This window comes from Emydura macquarii, unplaced genomic scaffold (genome assembly GCF_026122565.2).
Source record: "Emydura macquarii macquarii isolate MOO-44397 ecotype Brisbane River unplaced genomic scaffold, CSIRO-AGI_Emac_v2 contig_480, whole genome shotgun sequence".
NCBI classification, from domain to species: domain Eukaryota; kingdom Metazoa; phylum Chordata; order Testudines; family Chelidae; genus Emydura; species Emydura macquarii.
In genome coordinates this window covers 7,796,020-7,810,202 of record NW_027130617.1, presented here as the reverse complement: position 1 = coordinate 7,810,202, position 14,183 = coordinate 7,796,020, and the positions used below count along the sequence as shown (strand labels likewise).

General features: G+C 36.6%; 1 protein-coding gene across 7 annotated transcripts in view; it reads left to right on the top strand.

Moving 5' to 3' along the window:
* The window catches only part of PTBP2 (polypyrimidine tract binding protein 2), a 73,329-nt gene that overhangs the window by 51,748 nt on the left and 7,398 nt on the right, over nt 1-14,183 (top strand). For all 7 annotated transcript variants that reach the window (XM_067538412.1, XM_067538415.1, XM_067538414.1 and 4 more), the window contains one exon: nt 2,836-3,031. In XM_067538412.1, the coding sequence (XP_067394513.1) occupies nt 2,836-3,031 (196 nt within the window). The remainder of the gene's footprint in view (nt 1-2,835; nt 3,032-14,183) is intronic.

The following is a 14,183-nucleotide window of genomic DNA, read 5'->3' as shown; positions in this document are numbered from 1 at the left end:
CATGAACAACAGCGATATCAGCGTTTCATCTCCCTATTCATAGAAGTTCAGTCTTTGTCAGTGCCAGGGTAGCAAGAGTTTTAAAAGGACTTCTTCATCTTCATCCTCCAGTCTGAGAGCTGGTTCCTGTGGAATCTTAGCAAGCTCTTAGTGGCTTTAGTGAGGCCTCTGTTCGAACCTCTGCATCTTGTCTGTTTCTGCTTTGTGTCAGAAGATTTAAGTTCCTGGTAGTGATAACATCCGCAAAGAGAGTCTGTGAGTTGCAGGTGCTAATGGCAGAGCCTCCTTATACACAATTCTCTAAGCACAAAGTAATTTATGACCACACCTGAAATTTTTGTCTGAAGTGGTTTCTCCGTTTCATTTGAATCAGGCATTTTATCTGTTATTTCTGAAGCCACATTCATCTCCAGAGGAGCAGCATCTTCATACATGAGATGTCAGGTGATGTCTAGCTTTGTATCAGGATAGGATTAAACCATTTCTTGCCTCTTCTCATCTGTTTGTGTCATATGCAGATCATATGGGGTGAGCGGTTTCTTCATGGGTGATCTCTAAATGGTTAACATCCTGTATCAACACTGCCTATGAAAAAAAACTTTGGATATGCCTCCTCAGAGGGTGCAAGCTTATTTGATGAGTGCACAGGCAAAGTCAATAGCATTCCTCAGTGCCGTTTCAATATTGGACATTTGCAGGGCAGCTACATGTTCATTCATATATACATTTATGAACCATTCACCTGTCATGCTGTCTGGAGTGGCTCACCTCTGTGAGTGACTTTTTTCTGACCTTGTCAGAAAACAAGGACAGACACCCTAAACTGGTAGTATATTCTATAATTAGATTTCACCAACCCAGTAACAAATGTGAACTCCTGGATCACTATAACAGTCTTACCATGGAGTCACAGACTGTTACCTTAGTCTCTCCATCCTATCTTGCTACCCAGGCAAACTGAACTTTGTGATAAAAGGTTGTCTAAACCTAAGATTACACCACATCCAGTTTCTCCCAGTCCCAAGAGACCAGTCACTCACCTTAGATCAATTTGTACTCCAGACCTTACACCAAAGACAATGCTGGCAGTCAATCCTGTAGTAAACTAACTATAGGTTTATTAGTAAGAAAAAAGAATGAAAGCTCTGAACGGTTAAAGCAGGTAAAATATTACAACAGACAAATTTCTCAGTTTGTAACTCCAAATGGTGGCAGTGATGTAATAGACTACCAGTTTCCCAAAAGTTTCAGGGCTACCCAGAATAACGCTAGGGATCCTCTGTCGTCTTGTTCAGTTATACTGCCCTGTTAGAATCCAAGCAGTCTGGAGATACAGGCTCGTTCTTTGAATCCATATTTATATCCTCTTCTCACAGAAGACAAGCTGACAGTCTCTCTATCCACATGGGCCTTTCCTTTGATGACGGTAGGTGAGAAATGCATTTAGACTTGACTTCTGACCTTATAAATAATGGCCACTTGCTTGAAATAACATTTTCTGTTAAAGCCCTTAAGCTCTTCATTAGCATTTCACAAGATTTCTTTAATGGGTAATTTTGTTGCAAGCATATTTACCATGGAAATATTTGCTATTACATTATGACAAGAATAGATAAGTGAAAACAATACCAGTAACAGTCCATTAGTTTTCATGAAGTTTAAACATCTGAATACACACTTACTTACTTTGATCTATCCTAATAGCAAGTAAATTGGTCTGGATATACTCTTACATCTAACAATTGCTTTTGATCTATACTAACACACAAGTAAACTGGCTTGTGGCCCTGATCTGACCTGGTTTGCCAGCGTTACAACACTGTTACCACATCTTCCAGGACAGATGCAGGCTTTGTTAGGGCAGTCCTGCAGTACTTGTTTAGGAAGATTCTGAGCCCCACTTTCTAGGGTGGGAACTGCTTCTGAGTCACCTAAATGGAATACATGGCCGTATCTACTCAAAGAAGAAGAAATGGTTAAAGATGTGTTGCAGGTGTATATTCCAGGACCCATTCTACATCCCCTCTGCATTTGAGTCTAGTTTCTGGGCATTCGGTGCAAAGGAACTGATGGAAGTTGAGATGGTGCCGCCTTGTATAAATGGGGAGGGACTGTGGCCACAAGGCATTAACATTACCTACAGGTACTGCCATGCAAAATTTCTCCAGCTCTGGTGTGCTGGGTGCTTACACACTTAAGTGGAGTACACAGCTGCATCACATCTCAAACCACAGTAACAGCAAGTAACCATTTGTTTTTAAAAATTGTCTTAAAATAAATGTAGCAGATCTCTTTTTTGTCATCGAAGTGTTGATGCTGCTCTTGTTTAACAATAGAACAAAAACCATTCCACTAAAACACTACAAATACTGTGTTCCTCCAGATAACCACTTTTTAATATATGATGTTTGACATCTTTTTACATATTATTCTAATGCCTTCTGTTAGTTGTCTCTTTCTCTAAAAAGAATGCTTCACCGTGGTTTTAACTTTTGAAAACTTTACAGTATATCTGCATTAAAGATGAGTTAAATACCAAGTATCACAGATTGATACAGTAGATCTGACAAACTAGTCTCCCAGGTTTTACTGCACTATAATGTTACTATAAATATCCAGGTATTTTGTTTTGCAAAAATTTTCTAGGTAAGGGAAATTAAAACGCTTCCAAGGATGATCTTTAATGAGCTGCATAAAGTATTTGATCTTTATTGGTTTTAAATTACATCATTTTAGTTTAAATGGACAAATAAGTGTGTGCTCTTTTTTAATCAAACTTCAGCAGTTGTGATCAAGCTATATTGTATATTATTAAATACATTTTTCCTCTTTCAGGCATTAGATGGTCAAAATATTTATAATGCTTGCTGTACCCTTCGGATTGATTTTTCTAAACTTGTGAATTTAAATGTGAAGTACAACAATGATAAAAGTAGGGACTATACTCGACCTGATCTTCCATCTGGTGATGGGCAACCAGCATTGGACCCAGCTATTGCTGCAGCATTTGCAAAGGAGACTTCACTTTTAGGTATGATTTTAATTTTCAAAACACTTCCCCTCCCCATTCCCAATTCATCAGATCAAATGAAGGCTTTTTATTATTATTAACCATTGTAATTATTTGATGTTTATATTATGGTAGAGCCCAGAGATCTCAGTTAGGGTTGTTTCCAGTTGTGCTGTGCATTGTAGTAAAACAGACAGTTTCTGCCCCTACAAGCTTACTATATAAATAGATGAGAGAGAGAAACAGTAATAGGGCAATATCATAAATATACACAATATCAAAAGTTGTTGTTGAGCTACTTACATTTTTTAATTTCCCCAAACGATCTTTCCTTTTGTTCTGGTGTCTGTCAACCTGTTCCACCATTGGTGACCTAAAGTATTTTCCTTTCACCCTGCCCCCACTTCATGGTGAAATCTTTGGTACTTGATTTTGGTCCTGTAAACATAATGGAAACTTCTCTATTGATGTCAGCAGGAACAGGATCTGAGTCTTTATTGGCAGGTCATAGAATTTTGGCTTGCTTTCACGTTTGCGGTGTCCATTTTTTTCAACTAAGAAAGATGACACATTGCTTTGAGGAAGAAGTATCATCCTGTAACTTCCGTTTAAAAAACAAAACAAAACAAAAAAACACCAAAGAAATAGAAGAATAGATGACAAAAAGGAGACCATGTCTACAAAGAAATTCCATCTTAGCACTTTTTCATAATTACTGCATTTTTCCTTCATATAGATCAGCATTCTTATCTCTAGTGCTCTGCTATGTGAACTCAAGAGCTGATAAGATATTAGAACCTATCAGAAGAAACAACTGAGATTCCCTGAGCAGTGCATAGATAACCATGTCATAGCCTCTAACAATGTGGCTGTTGGTGGAGGTAATGCATTCAGTACTTAGTGTACTTTTGCTTTGAGAGAGAAATTTTTGAATACACTGTCTTTTTGTTTTATTATTTTAATTTGGTATCAACCCTGTAAATTTCACAAATACATAATCTAGTAAACTTTACCCAATTCCTGTTCTGAGTGTCCTTCATATTTCAGATGTTTTAGGGTTCATTTTTTAAGCAAAGTTCAGATTGGATTTAGAGATTTTTTTTCCAAGACCCAATTACCTGCGCTGTGTTCATTATCTTACCCACTTATTGTCTGTTTCTTTTGGAGTTGGGAAACTAGAAGGAAGGATCAACCATTCATGTAAAGTGCTGCATTCTGTTTTGACAGCCAGTAAATTGCTTTTTGAAGTACTTGATCATAAGCATAGCAGGCAGCACTGCCTATTCTTAAGTTTTCCTAACACTTCTGATTTCAGTTGCTCTGACCCTGTTTTCAGTTGCTTATAACTTGGCCAAACTTCAGTGATTTGGTCTGAAAATTTCTATGCCAGATGTCTGCCTCAGGCTGAACATTTTTGAAAAATTTCAACCAAGTCATTTCTGAGAAAAGGTTAGAGGAAAAAACATTTATTTTCCCATTGTTAAAAAATTCTGGTGGCTTTTTCTTTGAAAAAGGTTAATGCTCCCCATGTTTTAGAGCAGGGATTTTGAAATTTGAAACGGAATGTCTTTGTGTCAGGAATGTGCCTTTTGTCATTACTGTGAAAATCCACCCAAATTTGGGCACATTGTGAGCCTTTGTAAAATCACAGTTCACACATGTTCAGAGACTTCTTAGATTTTAGCTGTTATAAAGAGTCTTCCTACACTGAGCATGCTCCAGCCTGGGGATGAGTGGGTCTTTCCCTGCAGTTGCAACTCTAGGCTGCTGTGAACCGTGCCAGGTCCTGGTCTGGGTCCCTGAACTGATGGTAGGAAGCTATACTGTCAGTGTCCCCCTTTATGGGTCCAGGCAGTGTGGAATAAGAAGCTGTCTGATTCAAATGCCATAGACCAAAGAGCTGGACCTGTGAGGGGTGGGAGGAACATAGACTGGAATGAGAAACCTGGAGGCAAGAGTGTGGGAGACTGAGATTGGACAAAGAGCCAATGGAGGGAGAGTGGGACTGGGAGCCAGTGGGGATTGGGGAATGTGAGTGGGGGAGTCAGAGGAGAGAGATTGGATGAGGGAGGCGGGGAGCTGGGACTGATTAGATTGGAGAGTGGGAACAAAGAGCTGAGGGTTGAAGCGGGGGAACTAGGAGTGGCTGGGTGGGGAGACTGGGACCATGACAGACTGGAGGGATGATACAAGGATTTGCTGGGCAACAAAACTGGGGCTAGGATAAGAAGCTTGATGAGTGGAGCCAGGGACTAGCAAGGTGAGGTGAATGAGACTGGGATGAGGAGCCGGGGATATGGAAGAGACAGGACTAGGACAAGGCCAGGCTAGGGAGGATTGGGCAGAAGGATTCTCACTTCAGGGAATAGGTAAAAGCTGTACGCTCTAGTAAACAATCTCTTTCAGAACCTGGAATGGAACCAAGGACTCCTGAATCTCTCCATTCCTCTGTTGTCAGCAAATATTTGATTACCCACTAGTAAAGTGTGTGTCTTGTTCCCCTGTAGTGTTAATCCACATATCACATAGAGAAGGACAGTCTATTACTAATATCAGTTATTCTTTTTGCTCAAGAAGCTAACTCTGTTGATAATCCATTTCGGTATCATGTATTTTCAATTTGCTTTAAAAAAAAAAAAAAAAAACTAGCAAATTATGCACACAGAACTCTGCTAAAAGAACATTATTAGGGTTGCAAAGGCAAAGCACTCAGAAGTTAGGAAATGCCAGAATTAAGCTTGTCTGTGCAGCCTTAATTTGTACCCTTTGTGTACATGCATATCATGCAGTTTTTAATTATATGATCACATACTATTTTTTCCATAGAATTTCTGTCTTATTTCATGTACATGATGGACCTGATCTGGGATGAATCAGGGCTGTGTAGTAAAAGAGATTGTCTCTAGAATCTCTGCCACATTTGTTTAAGGTGTATAATGAATGAAGTAGGGGATTGCAGGAACAAAGAGGATGGTTAAGGCAGTTGAATGCTGCCCTAGACAATTGGTTTATATCTCTTCCTCTGCTTCAGAGTTCCTAGGTGATGCTGGGCAAGTTGTTTAAATCTTTCTTTTCACAGGTGGTCAGTAATTGCGTGTTCCTCATTTTCTGGGTGCCTACTTGAGACCCTAGGATCTGATTTACATAGATCCTGAGCACTGACACCTGCAATTAAAGTTATTGGGGACTGTACTTTGAAAATATAAAGCACTTATGAATGCTAAATTCTCTGAAAAAATCAGGTTCTAGGTGTCTCAAATTGGGCACCCAAAATTAGTGAATACTTTTTATTTTAATTTCTCTCTGCTTCAGTTCTCCATAGGCAATATGGGGATAATACCTCTCATCTCACAGGCTGTAATGAAAATAATGAGAAGCACTCAGATGCTATAGTAATGAGCACCCTAGAAAAGCCCAGGAGGAAATTAATACTGTCTTTAGAGCAGGGTTTAATTAGTGTGCAGTAAAGAAGGCATGAGGCCACACAGTGAACAATGAGGAGAAATCAAAATATTGAAGCTGCGCTTTGTGTGAGCACCATCCATCCTGTGCACTGAATGAGGCATTGAGGTAGTCCTGTTTCAAAAAAGACTGTTAATGCAAACTAGATACTTTTAGTTCCTGCCATTATGGTCTATACGGGACAGTTAGAATGCAACACGTTAGAGTGTTCGACAGTTCACACCCTGGGAGACTGGACTGCAGCACCATGTAGACAAACCCAAACACAATCTTTTTAAATGTGACCTGAATGTTAATAAATAGTGGTGTCTCTTTGAATCTGTAGACAGGCCTCTTTAGTGTCTGAGCTGTGTATATCTTTCCCAAGCAGTAGGAGAATGAAATTGATATGATATGGGTCATTTTCATTATGGCTATTCAGAATTTTCTGAGCGGCAATGAAACTAACTCTGCTTGGCAAGGGTAACAGAGCAGCAGCTGAGATGCTTAAATTCTTCCTACAGGATCTTGTTACTGGCACTCCCCTTACTCTGTATTTGTATCTGCCTTTGGTGATGAGTTTTAGTCCTCTATTGGGTGTCTGGTAAATTTTTCAAGCCCTGGTTATTGCCCTTCACTTCTCCACTTCTGAAAGATAAATCTTATTAGACTAGGATAGAAAATGCTGTTTAATGACAAAATTATTTTAAAAAATTAACTTTAAAAAGAATTAGTTTTCCAACTTTATTTTAATAGGAAAACATGAATAGAACGTAAGAACATGATAAATTTCCCTTCCCATCATCTATTTCATGAGTATGGAGATTTATATAATCTATTTTCCCCCCTAAAAATGTTAATTTTGTTGGATAGATCACTGGATTGGGACTCAGGACTCCTGGGTTCAGTTCCTGGCTTTGTTGCTGGCCATCTGAATGACTTTGGGGAAAGACACTTCCCCTTCCTGCACCTCAGTTTCCCTGTTTATAGCATGGGGGTAATGATACAGACTTCCTTTGTAAAGTGCTTTGAGATCTACAAGTAAAAAGTGCTATATAAGATCTAGGTTTTATTATTAATATAATTATACAAATAAGCAAGGTGCTTTATAGAATATACAAAAACAAGGTTCCCATCTGAGGAACTTACAATGTAAGTACACACAATACAAGTGACTTAAAAAATAAAGTGGGTGTTAGGATAGAACAGTGATCACAAGGTTGATTAAGTGGCTATGTGTGCAGTTTGATGAGTAGCATTTTTGTAAGGATACTTGAGGCTGAAATAGAAAGGAGAAAAAATAAATTAAAAGAATGTGGGAGATGATGGGTAAGGTGAAGGGGATGGGAAAACATGGTGGACAGAGATAACATTAATACTGTACCAGTGATCTTTCCTCTCTTTGGTCTATCATCTCATTTCTCTTCCTCTCTTCTTTTTTTAAACATTTTATTTCTCTAATGATCGTAATCGAATCTTGGATGGTTCTTGCTGTACTGCCTATGTTGAATATCACCGGGAAAGGCTATTTGGTTAATAGTTTGTGTAGCTTCTGTCAAGGGCAGCATGGCATTGTGTTTATAAAAATGAAGGAATAACTGCACTGGATTGAGCCAGGTATAGTGTAGGCCGGTACAGTCAAAGCTTCTCCATACTGCTGTACAAATGTACCTTAGTTCTGACCTGCAACACTCATGTTAATGTACTCTTAGGTCTTTTTTATTTTGTTTTTAGAAGAGATAGTAAACTGCTTTATATGTACAAATAGAAGCTAGGATGAAATCACCAAAGTCTGATAGGAAAAATAAGGGCTCAATTCTATCCTCTGATGCACTGGCTCATGTTAATAAATATTTGAGAATTATCACAAGATCAGTTACTGATTTTACAAGAGAAGTTGTAATTCATAACCACATGTTGAATGTAAGGCTTGAGCCCTAATAGTCACTTTTTCAAGAGTTAATTACAGTTTTAGCAATCTGACTAGCATTAAAGTCTAGGAATAGATAATCTAAAACTGTACAAGTGGAAAACCTTTGTATCACTCTACATCTGGTTTTACTAGGATATTGATAAGCTGTTTCTTTCTTGGGAATGTGATTTTTTTTATTTATTATTTGTATTACACTAGTGCCTAGAGGACTGAGATTGAGGTTCTGTTGTACTAGGTATAGTACAAACACATATTGAGATATAATCCTTGCCCCAAACAGATAAATCTGTAAGTATAGAAGGCAGACCAAACACATGGGAAACTGAAGTACAGAGAGATTGAGTTTACACTAGGTCACTAAGGAAGTCTGAAAGATCTGAAAACTGAACCCAGAACTTTTGAATACCAGTCTAGTATACCACAAGGCTATCCCTACTCTCATGTTTTTAGCCTAATATAAACAATGTTTCTTTTCTATTTTACAAGGTTTTAATTTCTTTAATAATTCTAAGTTCTCACAAAAAATTTACAGTTTACAAATACTGCTCATCATGCAATATAGATGTACATTTAAAAACATTGATGTGCTATGCCCAAGCATCCGTTAGCAAAAAGAGTTGATAAGATTGCATCTCTAGCAGCAAAAAACAAAAAAATCCCCCCTGAAATGTGTTATCTGAAAATCTAGAAAATTAAGTACAGCTATTGACCAAATTCATGAATGCAGGGTCACCATGTTGAAATATGTTAAGATTTGAAATAGTTAACAGCAAACCTCCAAATCATAGGCTCCATATCATGTATATTAGTCAGTTGACTAATTCCCAGTGTACCATACTACAAATTGATGATGTTTTTATCAAATAATGTTTTTTACCTGTTAATTCAGAATAGCCAGTTGTAAATATCTACAGGACAAGGATCACTTTTTTCCTTAGATGTGTAATTTCCCTGAACCTTCTAACTGATGAGGTCTCTGTGCTATGTAATCAGTTAGAAACCTGACATCCAAAAAGATAATCCTGGTCCTGACAGATGATTACTCATTCATAGACTACATTCTCAGCTATGAAGGAACAAGGTGATCAGAAATCCTTGAGATTGTAAATTGGACATTTTTTTTAATGAGCCTTTTATCTTTTGAAAGAATGAAAACTCATTAATGGACAGAATGGTGTGCTTTCAGGTGAATTGTCAAAAGCAATAGTTGATTCTTTGGAGTGGCATGTGTTTTTTTACATCGTGTGAAAATAATTAAATAGGGAAAATCCTCTATACAGGGAAAACCACTGGCTGTGTTCTGTTATGTAAGCAGTTTTATCTGATCAACCTCGGTGTATTCTATATTCCAAGATAAAAACTGGAGTTAAGGTTTATTATATATACTAATGTAAGTATAAAGTATTACAGTGATGTTATGATTTATCCTCCATACAAGTATTACAAACCCTGAATATTCAATTAAGGTTAAATTTAAAAGAAATTCAGACGTTGAAACACACTGTAAAGGCATCCAAGCAACCCTTAACTCCACCCTGTAATGATGCTGTGCAATAACTATACAGTTATAACTAGTGAATAATAGTGTTTGTAGTCTCAGGTTAGATTAAACTGATTTTTTTAAAGACATTGTTTTTCGTTATTGGTAGCATTACAGGGGCAGCATTCCTTAATTGATTTTCATACTTAAACTTTTTTGGCATTTTTTTTTATGGGTAACCTTAACTCTAAATATTCTGGATTTGTAATGTTTGTTTGGGGAATAATCTGGACATCCCAGTAATGTTTTCAACCATTAAATTACTATATGTGCTCTCAACCTTAACTCCAGTTTAACATATTTATTTGGTAGCTTCCTTTGTATTTAATTAAAATGTTCCATTATAAACACTAAACAAGAATCCCAAAGAGAATGTTACCATGTGATATTTCTAATTATTTGAAGATGTATATTCTAAACCTTAACTTTATTTCAACTTTTAGGGCGATTGTTCTCTAACACCCAAGTTCCACATTTTGCTTCCATGCTCACACACCACTCCCCCCCCTCACTAATGTCCTTCACATTTCTGTGTTCACATCCAACCAGGGTTCCCCTTCCTAACCTTCCTGTCAGGTGAATATGGTTCAGTGAATATTTATTGAAAATCATTTTCATTTTTGTATAACTTGATTTCTTAAACAAGGACTAAAGAATGAATTTCTGCAGAGAATTTCACTAAGAACTGACTGGATAGGGTTCCATCGTCTACATGGAAGGCAGTTTGGCTTCATTTCCATTGTTACCAATAGGACTTGGTGGCCATTTTGAAAGAGGGCACTGTTAGTCTCACTCCACTGAAAAGAATAATAGATAGCAACCATTTTGAAAGAGGGTATTTTTTATGTAATTATCCATCATAGAATAGCAGCATTCCCCCCCAGTTAATCCTAAAAGAAAACCCTTTTCAGTTATAACCAATTTCAGTGAGTTTTACATTTGAAGAATCTGCAGTATTTTGTTATTGACTTTTAAAAAAATCTGTTAGTGCTAAATTTCTGTTTCCATTATTTTAAATATTAACTCTGATTAATTGATTTAGTTGTAAATGCTCTTAAATTCCTTCTGTATTCAGAGAGTAAGTGCTCTGAGTTTGAAAGGTTTTACTGTGTTTTAGCTTAATTTTATAGATGACATTTTAGTGGCTGTGACACCACTGGGAAATGAAGTCTTTTGTTTATCCAAGAAAGAAAGCTCAAACAGCTCTTTGCTTTGCAAGTGTTGCACGCTTGCTCCACATTACCTCAGCTTTGACTCTGATCTGGGTCAAATAAATGTGAAAGGGTAATTTTACTGTGTGTCTATTCTAGTTATAGCACTTCTGGCAAGACTGCTAAAAATGGTTTGATTATGATTGTTTACTTTATTTGAAAAGCTGTCCAGTAGGGATTGGACTGATAACTGCTTACCTACCCAGGCCAGATTTGAACCAGGGCAAGAGGGTGAATTTGTATTCCATTTCCAATGCCGCACATCATCCAGTCTCTAATTTATTCTTACTATATATTTATTTCCCTTTTTCCTCTAGTCTGTGGCTATCTCTTGTGCCAATTTTACACAATAAAAGAAAAGATAAGGTGTTTCTTTTATTGATTGGATCTAAATCATTAATAGGGACAAATTTCTAGCATTTCATTCTCCATTTATAGAAATCATTAAAAGATAGTCACCTTTTTAGAAAGAACTTGCTTATATCCTATATACTGATTCATTTATCCTGCTCCCTGTTTGAGTTGTAATTCCATTTTATTCCCCAGAAACCTAGATCTTTTTTAGATTGAAAAAGAATTAATCATTAGAAGCTATGATGTGCTATGTATGTCCCCTGAGACACATGCTTTAATTGTTTCCATCTGAGGGGTTCTAAACTTTATAATACAAGCTTTACTAGTCAGCTCTTGAAAGTGCATGCGTGAGGATACGAGACATAAGAATGTGGATCTTTAGAGGGTGTAACCTTTGGAGAACTACTTCAGGTCTTGGTAAGATGTTTCTTTATATTCTGCTTTACTATACTAACTGTTAAGAAAATTATAAAATGCAGTTGTACATTATTTTTAATGTAGTACACAGAAGCCCCAGTCTGGATAAGAACTGTACATTTAAGGTGTGTTGGAAAACACACAAAAATCATTTCTAATTAGAATCATGGTTATATATCATTTCTAAGAGGGGAAATGGTCCTTCAGTAGTGTTGGGGAGCTTTTAATTAGTAAGAACATTTAGATTAATATTGGTAGTTTTAGTTTGCTTCTGCTTATTCTTCCTTCGAAGGTACTGATATCTTAAATTATTACCTCAGCAAAAAAATGATAACACAGCAAGGCATTTTGACATGAACCAATGGATATTCAATAGTAGGAGATAGAAAACCAAAAAAGAGAGATGCAGCTACATATTACTATATACATTAAAAATTGCATGCCTGTGTATATAGGGCATAAAGGAAGACATTTTGGTGTGTGTTAAAGGTTTTCCAGCATGAATTAGGAATGGCTGCCTTGTGCAAATGGCAAAGCTATAAGGTAAGTTATGAAGTAATTACAGAAGAAAGTCAGTAAAACCTTCCTATCACGCCATCATGAACATCACTGTGTAGTCTGTGGATAGAACAAGGGATACAGAAATAATATTTTAAGACTGTTAAAAAATATTGGGACTATTTTTTTTTATCCCTTTACCTATAAATATCAGTCACTATGTTTCTAGTTGTAGAGGGCTGAGAGAAGAAAACCTCTAAAAATGGCCTGAAATAGCTTTTCTGTGCCTAAAAATGTTACTATTTCAGAACCTTTCAGAACTAGAAGTGAGTGCTAAGTCTCAGTGGTATAAAGCCACTATTTCTAGCTCCTGCAGTGGTTCTTTACTGTCGTGGCATTTTCATAGATAAAAACGGCCTACCTTTACATTCTGGCAGGTTTCTACCACTTCACATGGAAAAAGTTGTGTAGTAGGCACATGGTATTTTCCATGTTCCCCTTTGTCTTGTGCATGTTTACCGAATTTTTAATATGCAGTTAATCTATGTATATGTGTGCATATCTGACCTTCTATAACTATACTTCCGGACCTTACTAAAAACAGACATGAAAAATGGGTATGTGCAATATAAAAATCTGTCTTCATTTTTTATGTCTGAATTAAATTCTTTCATAATATGTTTCCCACGGTGCAAGTTTTATACATTGCTCTATTTCCTCTTCTCTACATCACAAAAATCTGAAATATTAATATAATTCAAAAGTACACTAATCAACTACTACTATGTAGCTAGCAAGGAGAGCAATTTTATTATTTTATGGCTCTCACAAAAATGTACTGACCGTCACAATACGGCAAGTAGTAAAAACATTTAGAAACAAATTATATATTTGAAGCCCAGAGTCATTCTCCTCCCTGTCTGCCTCCCCCCCTCCCACCCATCATGGACCTACATTACTTTAGTCTTGAATTAGTTGTCCAGTGGAATGCACCTTCAAATTGCACGATGGGATATATGTATTTTGCTCTCTAAACACTGGTGTGCATTTGTTGGGTTTGCCAATTGTGAAGTAGGGGATAGGACAGGGAATGTTGCAAAGGAGACCAGGATAATGTAAAAATGTGTGTAATTTGCAGAAAAGACCAAATTTGTCATTTCTTCCCTGTAAAATATGTAAATAAACTAATAAAATATTAACACAATTCAGAGCTGCTTGTACACAATTTAACTCGTGCATCTATCACTGGCCCCACATATTAACTAGAGGAATTACTTAGTTTTTGATTAACAAACGATCTCTCCTGAAATTTCACCCACCTTTACAATTACTGATCCTAACTCTGTCTTTTCAGCATAAAAAGGTAACATTTTATCATTTTTATATTTAAACTTTTTTCTAAAATAAGATTTTATTTAAAAATTGTTTGTGAGTGCTTTTTCTCTTTATAATACAATTCTACTCTGAAATATGACACTGTTTTTGATGGGACAGAAAGTAGCGTTATGGGATTCCAAGCATGCATCAATGACTTCCAGCACACATTTTATCATCTCACAAGCAAAGAGATGTTTTTTCTAACTGTCTGTCATATAAACTTGTATGGAAGTTATGTTCTTTCTGACTTGTACCACTGGGAGGTGTGGGGGTTCATTTTTTCTTCCATGGGATAGGTGAAAAATTGGAGGTATTGAATAGTGTTAAATATTTTGGATATAAAATAATTTTTCATTTACCTCAGCCTCTTTATTGGCTGGTTCTGTTGTTCTAATACAAAAC